Source organism: Sander lucioperca, chromosome 10 (assembly GCF_008315115.2).
Source record: "Sander lucioperca isolate FBNREF2018 chromosome 10, SLUC_FBN_1.2, whole genome shotgun sequence".
In the NCBI taxonomy this organism is placed as follows: Eukaryota; Metazoa; Chordata; class Actinopteri; order Perciformes; family Percidae; genus Sander; species Sander lucioperca.
The window spans coordinates 39,263,775-39,282,528 of NC_050182.1; the positions used below are offsets into that span (position 1 = coordinate 39,263,775).

The 18,754-nt window shown below is 41.6% G+C and overlaps 1 protein-coding gene across 1 annotated transcript in view; it reads right to left on the minus strand.

Annotated features, from left to right (window-relative positions):
* Positions 1-18,754, minus strand: part of LOC116066621 (IgGFc-binding protein-like) — a 40,807-nt gene that overhangs the window by 13,490 nt on the left and 8,563 nt on the right. The window contains exons 7-23 of the mRNA XM_031322807.2: positions 17,860-18,036; positions 16,576-16,801; positions 15,414-15,662; positions 15,131-15,232; positions 13,919-14,066; positions 13,583-13,703; positions 13,112-13,444; positions 12,158-12,329; positions 11,446-11,543; positions 10,746-10,876; positions 9,752-9,921; positions 8,311-8,525; positions 7,989-8,183; positions 5,474-5,662; positions 4,480-4,892; positions 3,162-3,280; positions 2,572-2,768 (exon numbers count right to left, since the gene is read on the minus strand). Of these exons, the coding sequence (XP_031178667.2) occupies positions 2,572-2,768; positions 3,162-3,280; positions 4,480-4,892; positions 5,474-5,662; positions 7,989-8,183; positions 8,311-8,525; positions 9,752-9,921; positions 10,746-10,876; positions 11,446-11,543; positions 12,158-12,329; positions 13,112-13,444; positions 13,583-13,703; positions 13,919-14,066; positions 15,131-15,232; positions 15,414-15,662; positions 16,576-16,801; positions 17,860-18,036 (3,255 nt within the window). The remainder of the gene's footprint in view (positions 1-2,571; positions 2,769-3,161; positions 3,281-4,479; positions 4,893-5,473; positions 5,663-7,988; positions 8,184-8,310; positions 8,526-9,751; positions 9,922-10,745; positions 10,877-11,445; positions 11,544-12,157; positions 12,330-13,111; positions 13,445-13,582; positions 13,704-13,918; positions 14,067-15,130; positions 15,233-15,413; positions 15,663-16,575; positions 16,802-17,859; positions 18,037-18,754) is intronic.

Sequence of the window (18,754 nt, forward strand, 5' to 3'; positions counted from 1 at the left end):
ATATCCTTGACATTCCACCATTTCTTCCGGGATTGCTCCGTTGCCGCCGGAAAATCTACTGGATTTCACTCATTTAGGCTGAATATCCATTGCCTTGGGCTTCCTTTGTGTTGGCGTTCTAAACTCTGGTGGATTTCTGAGGACTATGGTTAACTGCTCCTCAGATCTCTGCAGGTAAATCCAGACAGCTAGCTAGACTATCTGTCCAATCTGAGTTTTCTGTTGACTAAAACTACTTTTAAACGTACACACGTTCCTTCTCATGGCTATTTTGCAGCGGCACCTCGGCTTTTCTCCGGTGCTTAGCCCAAGACAATTGTGATTGGTTTAAAGAAATGCCAATAAACCAGAGCACGTTTGCCTCCCATGCTTTGTGTGGACTACCCAGACCCTCCTCCACCGTGCTTTGGAGGAGGGTCTGGCAAGGTAGTCACTAAGGTAGCCATCCACAGATCCAGTTCATCCTAAGGATTCACTGTGCCACATGTATGTTTAACATTAAAACATGATTTTTAAAATCATGCCAACAATTGTTTTTATAGCTTAAAAATGCAATAAAAATATATGTATTTAGGCTTTAGGCTGCCTACACTTTAGGTTCTGTTTAATTTTGTAACTTAATTTTTATACAATATATGTAGTAGGGGGTCCCTGCTCCTCATTGTTAGGGGTCCTTGGCTCAAAATACATTGAAGACCCCTGAATTAGAGCACACATAGAATCAATGGCCAATGATATGCTTAACCCTCTGAGGACAAAAGACGCAACAGCGAGTCCTACTCTAAAAGCAATTACAAAATTTAATTTTAGACATTTATTTACTACTTTATCAATATATTAAGCTACTACTACCCAAGACTTTTGTAAACCCATTTCATGCACCAAAACAATTGAGTGTAGGTATGTTTTCTCAAGAGATTTGAGATATTTCAAAAAGCTTTTCAGCTTTAGGGCCAGATTACACATCTTTACACATTGCTCTGGAAGAAATGTATGCCTCACTTGCAGAAAGCTGAGTTTGTTCTGAGCATTTTTATCTGAAACACACTGGGGTCCAGTTATATGCAAATACCCTAAAAGGTGAATTTAAAAAGAAATGTATAAATGCCCTTAGACCTTGGAGGGTTAACATAGAAGATCTTAAGCTTTGCCACTTAATTTCCATTAACATATCACAATACAGTTATGCCCCTGGTTTCTGGTATGATATTAGCTTGTTAAATATTAGTTATTATTGTTTTTACTGTCTTCATTCAGCTGTACACATTGAAAACCAAACACACAGTTATACTGGAGAGCCGTTGCAATTCAAGGATAGCCTCTCATTGATTCATCATCCCATATAGAATATTTCATTTGAAATATTAAACTCAATAACTCAAATATTTTGGCCTCACCTATGTTGGTGAATTACAGTCCTGTTGGTCACTAGTAACAACGGACTGGAGATTTGTATGTTTCTGTTTGTTTCTGTTTTGTCTATTTATTTAGATTGGTATTTATTCTTTCTTAGTTTCCATTATCCATAATGAGTTAGTAAATTGAATAAATATGCAAGAAATTACAGTATATATATATATATATATATATATATATATATATATATATATATATATATATATATATATATAATTTTTTTTATTATTATTTTTGGGCACACCTTTAATGGATAGGAAAGCTGAGATATGAAAGGGGGGGGGGGGGGGAGACATGCAGGAAACTGTCACAGTTCGGACTTGAACCCTTGACCTGTGTCGAGGAATAAACCTCTACACGTGTGCACCTGCTCTACCAACTGAGCTAACCGTCCACTTACAGTATATATTTGATTTGAATATATATGATGAGAAATAAATTGTATTTTGTAAGATACTTGGTAAGTAAAATGTATATTTGGATGAGTTTAAAAAAATGTATGACTGAGGAAGCTTGTTAACTAACTAACTAACTAACTAACTAACTTAAGACTTAAAGGTGCAGTAGGTAAGCCTTATAAAACTAACTTTCTGTCATATTTGCTGAAACTGACCCTATGTTCCAGTAGAACTACATGAAGCAGGTCATTTAAAAAAACTCCGGCTCCTCTGGCTCCACCTACAGCCTGGAGTGCGATTTGTAAAAATCCACCGCTCCCTGTTCAGATGCACCAATCAGGGCCAGGGGGGGTGTCTAACTGCATATCAATCACTGCTCATGCACACACATTCATTCTCCCTTGTGGGGGGAGGGTCTTAGGAGACTATTTTGGGCTTTAGCGGAAAGGGGAGGAGGGACTGAAAAGTTGTCGATGTTCACATTTTTTGGCTAAGTCCTGGATCTTCGCAATCCTACCTACAGCACTTTTGGGGAGAAGGGCCGGTATTAGACACGTCAAAGTGATCCATCCATCCATTGTCGTTCATGTATCTCAATATGCTTTCTATTTTGTGTAATAATATTTTCTGTATGACCCTTTCTGTTTTCTTTTACATGTTTCGAGATAAATTTCAATCAATATTAGTAACCTAATATTCTGTACCGAACAAGCATTATGATGACGAAGCTGATGTGGATGACGATGAAGATAGTTACCTTGTAATAATTCCCCCCCACCACGCAGCCACATTGCTCCACCGGGACGCAGCGGCCTCCGTCAGACATGAGGCTGTCGTCACACTGGCAGCCCTCCTGGCACAGTGGGCAGGGATTGTACCTCTGCAGGGAGGAGCAGGTGGAGGAGCAGGCGGAGGAGCACAGCTCATAGTGGCTTCCTGCGGGACATCGCACAGCTGCAGGGACAAACAAGGCCCGCAGGGTCAGTACTCAGCAGGTTGGTGAGGATTTCAGTTGACAAATTTGGTAGCAGCTTTTCTGATTTCGTTTTTTTTTTAAGTTGCTGGTTTTAATTTTGCACATTTAATCATTCATGTGGCATTAGTAGATTGGATAAATTTGATTAATATGATATGCATAACAACAACAACAACAACAACAACAAAAAAATAATTATATAAAACTCTCAAATGTTGCATTTTCTAAAGATATTTTTGTGGTATTATTTCTGTTTTGTTAAAGTATTTAGTGTTGTACTCAGGACCACCACAGTTAATGGTATGGGAGAATGAACCCATCCAAACAACCATTCAGCTCCAGTGAGCATCAGCGAATCAGATCAGACTTACGACAGAAGCTGTCGCTCCTCCATTTGCTTATCGTTGTGCCGGCTAGTTGACAGGCGGTGACATAATTCTGGATGTGACGACAAAGGATGTCCACACTTCCTTTGCCTGTGGACATCTCCCTAAAAAAAAAAAACTTTCATCTTATTACTTTTTTCCCATGCATTGGTGTCCAGGGTTAGGGCGGTAGTTAGCAATATTCAAATAATGTGCAATAACCCACACTGCATATCCCACTGTATAAAAAAACTTTTATTTTTATTTTTATATATGTATATAGCGTCTCATAACTGTGCACCTTACCCCCCTTTTTTTTTGCACTAATTTTATTCAATGTTGTTATATTTATTCTACGTACATGTTGGCACTGGAAAAGGAGTTGCTTTAAATCTCATTGTACATGTGTATAGTGACAATAAAAGGCATTCTATTCTATTCTAAGTAACCAATGTAAAATCTTTGTAATGTAGGGTAAATGCGCACCATTAATGTCCGTCCACTAAAAGTTCTGTTTTTGCCACTGACAGGCTCAGATTATTATTCTAAGTGTCTGACAAAATTATGGAAAGGATCCCTACAGAGATAGACCTTTTTGTTAAGGCAGTTACACACCGACCAGACGGCCGACCGTTGGCAGAAAAGGCAGTTGGACTGATCAGTCTCCCCGAGTTGGTCCAAAAAGTGCCTCGGAACACACCGAAGAGACGAGATGTAATACGTCTCCATAACAGCAGGCGGCGCTAATCTGTATTGTCGCCCAAAAAATGAAAACCAGCAGCTGATTGGACGAACGCGTCACATGGATCTGGCTGCTGCTTCCGGATTTTGGATCTTTCGAACAGCCATTACTGGCGACTCATTCAGAATACGATCTCATATTGTACTAAAATAGTTCACCGAAGCGTGTTTCTGAAAACATTTTAAGCGAGAAATAGACCATGCAGATGCTGAATCTGTCTTCATTTCAGATCGACAAAGGTCAGTTTAAAAGATTTTCGTCAGAATTTGAGAAGCTTAGTCACGCTCATCCCGCTTGCTATTTCCGGGTGAGTCCCGACTGCCCTGTCTCCAACTGAGCAAGTGAGGTCGGCCAAAATGAAGGCCGACAGCTCATCCAACGGACGACGGCACGGAACACACCGAACAGACTCGAGTCACCGACCTCGCCAGACTGTCCAACGGACGATTATCGGCCCGGTGTGTAACTGCTTTTAAAGAGTAAGATCCTTTTTGTTTACTTTTGTTAACCAACCAGGCTCCATTTGATATATGAAATATGTATATAATGCATCCCTTGGACATTAGAGGTAAAAATCCTTGCCTGACACAAGCGTCGTAGTCGGGAGTTGGGGGCACTGTTGAGTGGCAACCTGCAAATGGGCCCTGCTGGGCTTTAATGATGTCACAGTCCTTTTGGGCTTCCGGAACCTTCTGTGGATCTGGCCCCGGGCAGGAAGTGGCACCACAGCTCGCCTCACATACAGTGTTATCTTTCTTTACCAGCCAAACTGCAGCTGATGCCGAGTCATCAGACAGGTTGCCGTTATAGTTGCCACAGAGACCGCGTGGTGAGCTGCGATAGGTGGATGGGACTTGTAAGAGCACGCCCGCCACACTGTCATAGGTCAGCTTCAGGTCAAAGTCAGTCTCAATGATGATGTGGATGCCATTTTGATTCACTTGCACTTTTCCGTCAGCCAGTGACACAGGAAGGGAGACTCTGACATTATTAACCTGAGACATAGAGGAGTACAAAGTATTTCATCAGATGTGCTGGTACCGTATTAGCTCTGTCCCACTCATGGATGTATTATATTGACTGGATAGCGGATTGAGATAAATATTGGACGAAAGAAATATTAACAGAGCACAGATGCTGAAGGCTTGGAAACGCTGACCAATCAGAGCAGACTGGGCTTTTTTAAGAGGGGGGGAGGGGGGGTGTGTGTGTGTGTGTGTGTGTGTGGGGGGGGGGGGGGCTTAAAGAGACAGATGCTAAAACGGAGCGTTTCAGACAGAGGGTGAATAGAGGCAGTATATTCAGACAGACAGTATGAGAAAAATAATGTTTTTTTGAACATTAAAGGATGTAAACATGTTCTAGTAGAAACCCAAAAATACAAGTATAAACTGAAAATGAGCAGAATATGGGCCCTTTAACATTTAAAAAGGAGGAGGAGTAAACCTCTATATATGGGCGCCTGCTCTACCAGGTGAGCTAACCAGGCACCCTTTACTTGTGTTCTTTTGCAAACAATGATCATCCTCTGTAGGAATAAACCTAACACTTGGCCAATATAATCTCTCAGTCATACCTTGACTTCCCATACAACCCCGGTCTCCATAGTGATTTCTATGTTGTAAACCTGGAGCTCCACACTGCGGGAGACGGAGCCATCCTTATTGGTCTTCTGTTGTACATAGGCAGAGAAGGCTGTCGTCCCTCCTTCCTTCCCCTCCACTGCTGCCAACAAGAACAGACAGTTTCCCCACAGAGGATATGCCTGGAGGATGGAGGAGGAAGAGAGATATTGAAGAAAATATTTAATATTATGTCAGACTGCCACTGGGATTGTCTTAAAGGCACAAAAAACTTAATTAATGACTAAATGTTCCGCTATGGTCACCAGCTAGTCTCTAACGGTGTCTGCCTGCTGTTTACTGCTGAGCAGGTATAGAGTACAGAGGCTTTTTATGGCTTTTTCTGTAAAAGCAGCTGCATGCCCTGCTGCGGCTGCAAACACCACCATGAGAGCGCCGAGGGTGAACCAGAACAGTAAAGTTGTGGGTCAAACAGTTAAACAACAAGCTGAAACTCTGTAAAGCCGAGGGAAGCTGCACATTCAGCTGATCATTCTCTGTTGGTTCATCGCTACCAGCGACACATTTCACACTGTCGCATTGTCTTTTGATACACCAATGAATGTAAAAATGCCACTTTAACAGGGCTTCTGCATTGGCTTCAGCCTCCAGATGTGGTGGTTGCCACTTGGTTGACATATAATCCAATAGCAATATATGTACAATAAGCTAATATCAGCTGATACATTGGCCCGGATGATCTGTCTACACTTTATAAGGTACACTAAATCATGAGTAGGTACCAACACATGAGGAACTAACTGCTAGTGAACCATTAGTTAATGAGTAACTCCTAATCACATTTCATAGACTTAGTTCTCTAAAACTCTAGATTAGTTAATGATTTGTTAATTGGAAAAAGTATGAGAAACAAACCAGGAACAACTTGACACAAAAAAAGTAACTCACGTTTAAGTAATTAGTTATCATTGAGTCGTTGCCAGTTAGTGCCACTGAGCAGCTGGTTCATAGTTAATTTAATAAGACATGACTCATAAAGAAAGTGTTTGATAGATTCACAGATATTCATGAACTAATCATTACTTAATGATTCATTAATATGGCATCTCCCAGTCTGTTGTCTAGTAGTCTTGCATTGCCAGACCTTCTTCTACAGCGCTGCGGAGGAGGGTCTGGCTAGTCCGCGCAGCATTCCTGGATGGGAGAAAATCGTGCTCTGGTTTATTGGCATTTCTTTAAACCAATCACAATCGTCTTGGGTGGTGCTAAGCGCCGGACGGAGCCCCAATACGGGAAGGAACTTGTTTTGGTGGAACATGTGTACGTTCAAAAGTTGTTTTAGTCGTGTAACAGAAAACTCAGATTGGACAGATAGTCTAGCTAGCTGTCTGGATTTACCTGCAGAGATCTGAGGAGCAGTTAACCATAGTCCTCAGAAATCCACCGGAGTTTAGAACGCCAACACAAAGAAAGAGGAAGGGGACGGATATATAAATGAGGGACATTCGGCGGAATTTCCAGCGGCACCTGAACAATCCTGGAAGTGGAACGTCGAGTATATAGACTAGTTGTCTAGTAACTGATCATTATCTCTTAAATAGTCCACAATTAGGAATTATTAGGGAATCACGTATTAATGATTCGTCAATTATCAAGTCGTTCCTGATTCGTTCCTCAATTGTTTCTCAATTAACTCTTCAATAACTTATCTTTATCTGCTCTATAACATTGGATTAGAAGGTCCTCATTTGTTTCCTGGTGACTACTCACCATTTTGTGTACCTTATTGTGAAGTGTTACCCAAACATTCCAGAATGTGTTTTAATGGGAAGTGGTATGCTTTTCTTGTAAAATATGATTCATCACAGTTGGATTTGGAAATACTTCAGCATTTCTCAGCGAGAACATTTAAAACGTTGCATAGATGAAAAGGATCTTCATTACATTTCTGACAAATTGTGATAATGGAGAAAACAACATGGACTGGCAATAAACATTTCCTTAAAGGTGCTGTAGGTAGGATTGTGAAGATCCAGGACTTAGCCAAAAAATTTGAACATCAACAACTTCTCAGTCCCTCCCCCCTTTCTGCTAAAGCCCAAAACGGTCTCCTAAGCCCCTCCCACCACAAGGGAGAATGAATGCATGTGCATGAGCAGTGATTGACACGGAGTTAGACACCCCCCCCTGGCCCTGATTGGTGCATCTGAGCAGGGAGCTGTGGATTTTTGTAAATCGCACTAGGTGGTGCCAGAGGAGCCAGATTTTTTTTTTTTTATTACCTGCTTCATGTAGTTCTACTGGAACATAGGGTCAGTTTCAGCAAATATGACAGAAAGTTAGTTTTATAAGTCTTACCTACTGCACCTTTAAGTTAAAATGTCCACAAATCCACAATGTCATTATTTAAATAGATAATTACAATATGTAATGCATCATCTATTGATTTAGAGATTTAGTTCTGCATAATATGCTTACTTTTGCTTTATTCAGAAAAAAAGCCTTTACCTGTCCATCAAATGACCTGACTGTTCGGACTCCACTCACAGAGCAGGAAGCTTTACTGCTGGGGGAACAGGAGGCGGAACCTCCTTTCACAACACATTTCTCATTGGCTGAACAGCGGAATTTAGGATCACACTGTACTACTCCACTTTCTGAACATACACAGCGATTGTTACATGACTGTCCTGGATAGAACACCTGAGGAAAGAGGAGTAGTAATGGAAGTGGCAGAAGAAATAGCAATGTTATTAAAGTAGTTGTTTTAGCAGAGGTATTAGTTGTAGTAAATGTGGAGTTTAATATCATTGCTGCTGTCATAGCCCACCTGTCTAATTCGATAATACTGTCCTTCGTACTGACAGCCACACTCTGCCAGAGGGACACACTTGTCATCACTCAGCATGAATCCATCGTCACACACACAGCCTTCTGTGCAGGGCGCGCTCTCGTCACAGCCCTTAGGGGGGCCCAGACCACTGCAAGTGGGCTGGCAGGGGGGGGCACACTGATCATAGTGACTGTTTGCAACACATGACGGAGCTGGCACAGGGACACACACGGGAAGTCAATCAAAATACAATACAGTACAGAGTGATGATGTTCCTGACAAACAGTCTTTCATAATCCAAACATTACAGTTTGTTACAACTGCTTACATCAGTTTTCAAAACTATGTCGCCTTTTTTCAAAACTCTAAACACAATTCCCAAAACTGCACACCCAAAACGCAAAATCCCTCAAATCTTTTTCAAAATGAAAGACTGCATTCAAAATGCCATAAACACCTCTCAAAGTGAAGCATTTGCATCAAATGGCAAGCACTTCTTCCATAATAGTACATTTTTGGATATACCATGTACACACTGTTGTTCTAAATCTAAAGCTCTTTTATCTTTCATAAGCTTATATCTACATTTCCATACAATGTTTTAGAGTGAAAGTAATCTCCAGTGATCAGTAAGTGTGGCCCTGATCTCATCAGTGATGGCTCTCCTTCCTTCTCTTCTTTGCCTTCGTCCTCTTCTTCTTCCAAGTCTTCCTCCTTTAACTTGTCCTCGTTGTCACCCCCTGCCTCTCCCTCCTACTCCCCTTGCTCATTGTCAATTGTTGGCATCCATTGTCCAAAACAGGTAACCTGACCTTTGACCTATGTATAGGCCTATACTAAAGCAGTGGTTGGTTAGTGTTCAGTTACAGTTTTTTCTCCAATTGCTAAAACACAATTTTGCAAACTAGGCTGGTTTTATCAAAATACGTAACACAATTCACAAAACCACCCACCCAAACTGCAAAATACCTCATATATCCTGCAAAATTAAGCACTGCAACCAAAACTACATATAGCATTATCAAAATCAAACTTTTGCACCACATGGCACACACTTCATTCATATTACCAGATTTTTGTCTAACCAACTACACACTGTTGGGCATAACGAGAAGTACTCTCATCTTTAGTATGCTTTGCTATAATACTAAAATAGTTCAAATTGTAGAAAATGTCAGCCCATGGTTGATGACGTGATCAACTAAAGTTGCTCTGATTTTATTTGAAAGTTGTTGTCTTCTTTGGCCATGAACTCCTCTACCAGCTCTACCCCTACCTCTCACTCTTCCTCCCCCTCTCATTCTCACCCTCCCTCTTCCTCTCTCTGCAACGTCTTCCATTGTTGTTGTGCTCACCTGCTCACCTTCCTGTTAGATTTTTGTGTCTTAGGTAGAGAATTGTGTGTGTATTGAAAAAAGTGCATGCGTGCGTGTCTTACGACAAAACTGTTCAGTTCTCCAACTCTCCACTGTAGCTCTGGCCTGTTGACAAGAGGTGCTGAAAGCTGATAGGCTGTTGCACAGGGCCGAGGCATGGCCTTGGTACATGCACAAATCAAAAACACAGTTTTTGAGGAAGGGGGTGTGATCCAGTTTAGCGTGACACTGTCTGTATGGACAGAAAAGACAGTCAAAGTGAGGGCTCAGACACATCAACTGTACATGTTTAACAACCCTTCACTGGGATTGATCATTTATAAATCTCACCACATCTAGTTGTTGGTTCATTGTTCACTATTTCTTACTTAGCATAAATACATATTTCTTTCCTAACCCAGGAGGAGGTACATTAATGAAGTGTTATTGAAATGATAGGCATCCTCCGGCTGTAATGGTGAATATTAAGCGCCTGATCTGATTAATCTCTCTGGTAGAACAATATATTTTTTTTAAATATCTACAGCCAATTTTCCTTTTAATAGAGAAAGATTAGATATGATAGATGCTCATTAACATTGAGCCTTCCTCGGTTCATTAGTATTAGACATACAGGCTGAAGACACGCTTTCCCCTCAAGTCAGACTATGTAACTTTCGATCTACAGAAACAAAAACTGATACCAATACAAAACCTTTTCTATTGAAATGTATATAACTTGAGAATAAATGTGATTTGATTCATTTACAAGCTGTACGGTGTCATTCCAACGAGGCGCAATGACTGATGGGTAATCTTGCTTGCTTCCCGTACTGGGACTCCGTCCGGCGCTTAGTGCCGCCCAAGACGATTGTGATTGGTTTAAAGAAATGCCAATAAACCAGAGCACGTTTTTCTCCCATCCCAGAATGCTTTGTGGACTAGCCAGACCTTCCTCCGCAGCGCTGTGGAGGAAGGTCTGGCAAAGCGAAACTACGCTTGCGCACAAAACAGTGTGTTCAATGCACCTCCGTTTCTGTTTTTTGTAGTGGCTGAACCTGGCCCAGGAGTACGTACCTAAAGGGTCCAAGCTTGTCAGCGATGATGCCACAGTAGCGCTGCTGTTGGTAACGCAGTAGCAGTGCAGGCTCACACTCAGGACATTTACCATTAGGACAGTCACTCGTGCAGCCAGCTTTGCCTCCTGCCTGCGTTCAATGACATTCAAAAGCAAAACTGTCAACATATGCAGAGTATGCAGTATATTTTAAAGCTACTGCCTTTCAAGTACAAAGTTCCCTCTTTATGTCGCTGTACTCCTCCTGCAGCTTGGAGAGCAAACACAATGTGTTGATGCACAAAGGAGGGAATTTGGTACTAAACAAGTCTATTATTATAAAAGGTATTGCCTATATTAGCATCAGCTGATCAGCTCATGTCGATTCCCCCATCACTACCAAATGAATATTGAATAAATGAATCTCTTTGTGGCCACTGTAGACAGAAAGAACAATTAGAGCATCCAAAAAAAAAAGAAAACAGTTGCGTCAGATGGCGCAACCGTCAGATACCTCGCCGCTGCCGCAATAAATGCTCTTGAATGTATGGTTTAGACTTACTGCTGCATTGAGCTGGAGAAAGAGTAATATACTTAATATGTACAGCTGTACACATCTGCTTTGTGTTTTTAGTATTCGACTTAATGGTGTTTTCACTTGTGTGGTTTTAGGGTTTGTATAAGATACCAAAAAGGCCCCCAGTCTCAACTGCTACACACCTTCCAGCTGTGTCCAAAGTCATTAATGTGTTTAGCCTGGGTGCCATCTGGTTTCATTAAGTCATCACCAGGTTTGCCATTGTAGTTTCCACACAAGCCTGATAAAGACAAACAAGCAACAAGCACATCAGTCACATGTAAGATAAACACTTCAGTTCAACTATTTGGAAGAATGGAAATAATTTAAATCATGGACAGATGGCAAGTTTGTGATGCTCTGAATATTGTGTAAAACATAAGCCCACTGCTAAAGGAGTAGCTCAATATCTTTTTTGGAAAAGTCCGTTAGACAGCAATGACATTACTTTGCATGTTCGCTTGCTTTATAACGACAGTGCTGCTGTCATATGTTGAATTCTTACACATTGTTGAGTTGGGCTGCAACTAACCATTCATTTTATCAATTTCTCGATTAATCGTCTGGTCTTAAAATAGTGCAAAATGTCCATCCTAGTTTCTCAAAGTCTGAGGGGTCTTAAAATGTCTTGTTTTGTCCAAAACCCAAAGTAATTTAGATTAATATATCAAACAGAAAAGGGCAGGAAATCTCCATATTTGAGAGGCACAAAACAACATTTTCTGCGATTAATCGATTATCAAAATAGTTGTTCATATAGTTATATAGTTGAAAAATTATTTTCCATTGATCGACTACTTGATTAGTAGACTAATCGTTGCAGCACTATTATTGTTGTAGGCACACGCGCCTTACCAGTTGTAGCAGCAGAGAATGAACTGGGCAGCGTCAAGCTGACGTAGCTGTTCCAGTCGAAGCTGAGCGTCAAACCAAAATATGTCGTCACAATGCCAAAGAAGCCACGTCGGAACAAGGAAAGCTTTCCGTCTTCCGTGGAGTAAGGCAGGTTCACTGATTGGCTGTTTACCTGGGGGGGAGAGGGGGTGGTACAGAATCAGTATAGCAGCTGTAGAAGGCAGATATATCACACCTTACCCCTGTAACATCACATTCAGTCATTACTTCAGAATGTAACAATAATGGACAAAGCTTTTGGGTCTGAGAAGTGAAGCCAAAGCTGAAGCTCCTTAAAGCTGCATTCTCTCTAACTTCCAGCAGGGGGAGACTCCACTGGCTCCAAACAGAAGTCTGTTTCTATAGAAGTCTATGAGAAAATGAGCCTACTTCTCTCTTGATTTATTACCTCAGTAAACATTTTCATAATGAGTTTATGGTCTCAACCTATAGTTTTAAGTCTTCTTCAACACAGCATGATGTTAATTTAGTAAATGATGGTTCCATTTATTTTAAAATAGAGGATAAAGCAGGGGAGGATTTAGGACCTGTCAATCAGGACAGAGGCTTAGCAATGCTAACCATGCTAACACTGTGAACATAGATAGACCTCAACTTGTTTTTGTCTGTGTTTTCATCTCAAACTTTGACTCTCTATGTGTTTTCACTTCAGCAAAGTTAACTGGAACATTTTTGTCACCTAAAAATGTCTTGTTCTGCCAACCAAGCTAGCTAGCTACCACTAGCGTTAGCTGGTAACTTAAGGGAAAGTTTGCCGATTTTTTGGACTGCCGTAGGCTACATGCAGATGAATCGCGGAGTGGCAGTACCTGTAGGTAACTACTACAGAGTGAAACATGGAGCCTTGGTGAGCAGTACTGGGGCTAAATACTCTAGAGGACAGACTAATCTTACCAGTATTTTCCCCACGCTGGCACGACTCATGCTGACAGTGATGTTACCGAATACAGTAAGAGAGACGGACTTGGTGTAGGCCACAGCCTTGTTACTCCCTCTGTTCTCATTTTGGACCAGCACTTGGAACGGTTCCAGGTCCTGGTATGATCCCTTGGTGAGTTGAGACAGGACATAGGTACAAGTACCCTGGAAATCAAACCGCCACTTGTCAAAGCTTTGGTAGTGGGGGTCTCCAGAGCCCTCGCATGTTGCATAGGATGTTGGGTAACAGTCCCTAACCCCCCCCTTCAAGGCACAGAGCTCGTTCTTCTTACAGGTCACCGATGTGCACTACGCCAGCAGGGAACAGAACACAGAACAGAATATCAGATCACACACACACACACACACACACACACACACACACACACACACACACACACACACACACACACACACACACACACACACACACACACACACACCAACCTTGGCTTTCCCGTTAAGGCATTTACACCTGGTGGTGCAGGTGTTATCGCCCCAGAAAGTGGTGTCTGCTGGGTAATATCTGTCCTGATACGTACATCCACAGCTAGACTGAGGAACACATCTGAAATACACACACACACACACAATTGAATGTACAGTACATCAAACGTACACGGTGTTCTTGTCTTTTGTGGATTAGCCAGAGTGCTGCTGTTGTTATATATAAATATAAATATTTTAGGTATATTTGTGATGCAGTGGTTTCTATTGTTGATATCAGGGTGTGTGGGTTAGGGAGAGTCTGTGTCAGTCGGGGTTCCCACATAGCTATGTTACCTGTCTCCACTCAGCACCATTCCTGGATTGCAGCTGCATCCCTCCACACAGGGGCCTTTACACAGCTTCTCACTGTCTGGAGCCACGCAGGAGGCTGGGCAGGGGGAGCCACACGCCTCATAGTGGCTACCTGCTGGACAAGAAAGGGCTGGGGACGGGACAGTAGACATCATTGATCAACATAATTATGTTTTTAGCTCATTGTTCCTATCAGTGAGAACCGATACAACACCATCCAATATTAAAGAATATCAATATGCTTGTATTAGTTTTACATTATACTTATTCAACTGATCAATCTTCAATCACATGTTCCCATCCTGTAGTTTTAAAAAAAAAAAACTAAAATATTTGGGGCAGAAAAGTTGCAACAAAAGCCCTTTATATGAACATTTAAAATGTTATGACCTTTCCTCATTTTTAGTCTGGTGCAACTGAAATACATTTGCAGGATAAAGCCTGACCCCTAACACTGCATTAGAGTGCAGATCGGGCTGCATTTTTCTGTTCAAGCCCGGCCCGCGTCCGGCAGAGCAGTAACCAAATCCGGCCCGAGCTTGACAGGCATTAAGATATTTATGTCCGAGCCCGACCCGAGCCCGACACAGTTAAAATCTCCTTTTTTTCTCATACTAATGACACATGTATGTTTGTTTGTGTGGAAAGCCCGCTTTTATTAAGCAACTGTAAGAAGGCATTCGGAAGTGTCAACAGATGAGTGCATCAGTGCACACGGGGCAACAAGCGCACGTTAACACAGGCGCGCAGTTGGCTACCTATATAATAAGCTGTTATAAATTTAAAATGTTCAATGCCTTATCGCACTGATGTGACCGAGCCCGACCCGAACCCGAACATCATTTCTAAATATCTGTCCGAACCCGGCCCGGCCCGTCGGGTCCCGTCGAGCTCGGATTGGGGATACATCCTCTACCCTGCATGGCAGCCTTTCATGCCTCTAGTGTTTTACTCCATATGTGTGAAGGTGAGGCGCTACGATTCTTAAAGACAATTGGCCTCTCATCCAAAAGAGGGGAAATGTTGTATAGTGATGCACAGGTTCAAGAGCCATAATATCAGTTGTAGTAAGTCCAAACCTTACAATTACACTGCAAAAAAACAGACACAGTTAAACACCATACAAAAAAAAATAAGCAACACCTTGCAGTTATGACAGTGTTCAAAGCAATAATATTTTGCTTAGTGACTTACGGCATTTGGTGACCATTCTCCACTGAGCATTGACTTTCACTCCTGCTGACAGACAGGCATCTTGATAACTCTTCAGGTTATCACAGAGCAATTGTCTTGCACCTGGACAAACACACACATTACGATTCACAGGAACTGTCAACAAATAGATCCTGACATACTAAGATGTCAAAGAATTATTTGATACATGCATTGATACTGTTTATGTGAACATTAATATGTGATCTGTGAATATTTTCAGTGTTCATTCTGCCCAAAACTGTGAACCTCAGTATTGGCTCACCTTTATTGATACAGACATCGTAGACGCAGTTATCCAGGTACACAGAGGGGTTAATCTCTTTGTGGCAGGCTGAGAATGGTCCATCTGACACGCTCAGAATCCCACAGAGACTGGGTTGGCGGAAGTGTGTCTGCTGCTCTGGTGAACACTGGGGACAGCGACCAGCACAGTTATCACTACAGAACAGGTCGGACTTGTCATCCACCTTCCACATCTGGATCATTTTCAGCACAGCTGAGAGACTGGAACCTGCAAGTCAAAAGCACAACATGTGAACTTCTGGCTGAATGAACAGTTAAATATTCTCTTCCAAAGATTGATGAGATATCTTAAGTTGAGAGGACTGTTGGCCCGGTGTCTCAGTAGTACTCAGTAGCACTGCTGCATCCGGGTGCTCTGTGTTCCTCCCACTATAAAGACATGCTAGGGAATTACCTCCTGGGTCCCATGCATGCTCATTTTCAGTGATGCTTTGGTTTATACAGGTCCTGCAGTATAAGTCTCACTGACTCAGAATATGAGGGCGGTCAAAACTTCTTCCACCATCACCTTATGCCAGGGGCGGGACTAGAAGGGGGGGCACGTGGGGGCACAGGGGGAACCGGCCCCCCCTGAAATATGAGTGCTGTCAGTCTGACAATTGTGATTTCCATTGGGTCAGAGTTTCGTCACTTGGCTGCCTGTTCTGCAATCTTCCCAGCCCTTGTCACATGACCAACTAATGTTACCATGATAACTATCTAAAATTCTGATACCATGGAACCAGCACTGGAATTGTTTTTTAAAAAAAGTGGCAGACTGAGCGTATAGAAAATGTGTATTGTATTTGGATATACAAGTGAAACTAATAATGAATGTGATGTTTTATTTAGCAGAATTACATTATGTTCTATCCTATCGAATATTTTCTATATTTCTAAGCAGATTTTCTAAGCTGTATTCTGATAAAATGTCCCCCCTGTGCCACCCCACTTAAAAAATCCTGGAATCGCCCCTGCTTCATGCTACCTGGCACTGCATACCAATTCTACACTTCTGGGGGAAAGTGTAATTTCCACCTCAATTGGATATTGGAAGATACATTTTGGCCACACTGGACAACTTGTTGCACCCGACCATCTCTCCTGCTACAGTGTTCTCCCTCTATGCCCCCCTTCCCCACCTGTTGGTTCGGGCAGGTCATCTCTCTTGTCTCCATTGTAGTTTCCACAGAGGCCTCCCAGGTTTTCATAGTAGGAGGATGGCACTGTGATGTACAGCCTCATGTTCCAATCATATTTAACACTCAGGCCAAAGTCAGTGGTGAGGGAGGCATAGATTCCACTCTGCTGTACAGAGACCTTTCCACCCAACAAAGTGACAGGCAAGTACTGAAGTTCTCCATTCACCTGAAGGTAAAAACAGAAAAAAACATTCAAACAAACTGTATGTCTCTAACACTGCATATGGACAATGGTAAAAACTGTAAATGCATTGCAATACAAGAACATGTTGTGAGGAAGTTGTGTGTAGTTGTATGGAAAGCAAAGAGAACTGTGTTAAGAGAGCTAGAAATCCTAAAAAGTTATGCTTGCATTCAGGGCTTTAAATTGACACCCTCCAACCCGCCAAATGCTGGTAAAAATTAACTTTTTTGGCGGCATATGAAAGCAGCAAACAACACTGCGTCTGTTTAAATCGGCCAGCTGCAGAAATGTTGCCAGATTGGTCGGTTTTCCGCCAAGAAATTTGGGCGGTTTTGTGTGTGTTTGGCTTGGAAATGTAATCTTTATCTGGCAACAATGCTCATAGTACTAATCCTACATTTCTCATGAACACCATGTCGTGATGTGTCATACAACCATCGGCTACGTGTCTAGCGTGCGGTATTGATGAAATTAAGTAATTAAGTTATTAAAATTTGTTGAAATTAGTAAAAACATTTGGCTAGTGGAAAATCTGATTGGCTGGTAAATTTAAAAATGTATTAGCCATGTTGGCTGGTGATTAAAACAGTTAATTTAAAGCCATTAGTTAATTGGCATCAGTGGCTTCATTCATGTTTCACCAGCTGCTTGGCTACTAGCTGACTGTAGCTGCGTTGCAATAAGAAATTATTATTAAAACATTGCTTGTGCTCCTTTTGGGTTTGAGCTGTTTCTTAAACCTTCTGGAGCCAAACATCCTTAACGAAAGTGTGTTGCTGACACATATTCAGGAAGAGAAAATATAAACTCTAATAATAATAGAACTATAACTATATTTAGAATACACAAATTAGAAAGTAACTTATGTGTTGGAAGGGCCCAAATACAAGTCACATATGTGTGAATATTTATAAAGGGTAAGGTCATGTCATGATTTGAGAGAGGTCTTTGTGTAGTTTAGTATTCTCATAAAGATGTTTCTATATTTGAACAGATTATTACATTCATTGCTAGTTACAGTATACTAGGAGATATGTTACCTCTACTTTTCCATTGTGTCTGCCGATGATAATTGTCTGCCCGTGAACACTGACAGTTACAGTCCTCACATACGTAACGTGAAGGTTACCTCGATGGTCATTCTTGGTTGTCACATTGAAAGGCACAAGGCCAGATGCCGTCTTTGCAACTGTTGTCATAATGTAAGTGCAGGAACCCTGAAAGAAAAGATGAATGTTGGCCAACAGGTACCAGAAACAGGGAGTTTGAGTTATAGTAATAGGACATCGCTATTCCACCAGACAGGCAAAATAACAACAGCTGCTTGAAAATGCAGCAGAACAAGGCTTTGTGTTTGTGTGTGTTTTTGTTAAGGAAAAACTCAGGAGCAGCACAACTCATATTTACATACATGAAGAATGTTCTGGAGACATTTATGACCTACACAGAAGCATTTAATGAACTGTCGATCGAGAAAAATTAGGATTAGCGATACAGTTACAGTAAACACATGTAAGGTCATTTGGTGCCATCCCAGGTGTCTGTGCATTTCCAAGAGGCATGTCTATCGTTGAAGCTGTCAAGTTTAGGTTATTCAAAGATATTGATGGCACCATAACAAAGATGCTCACCTTAATCTAGTTCAGTCAACCTTTTCTGGGAAATAGAGTTTTGGGAAATGTTCCAATCCACATGCCAACTGACCTCTACAGTAGTTTGATTGACTTTTTTCCCCATCGCATTCCGTGAAAACCCGCCCTACTCTGCCTCTGATTAGCTAGTACTCATTGCCTTCTTCATATAATGCTGCGCTAAGGCAAAAAATAACACACCTTCCAAGACGATTGTGACCGGTTTAAAGAAATGCAAACACCCCAGAGTGTTTCTTTCTCCTATCCCAAAATGCATCTGGGGTGTAGCCAGACCTTACTTGCA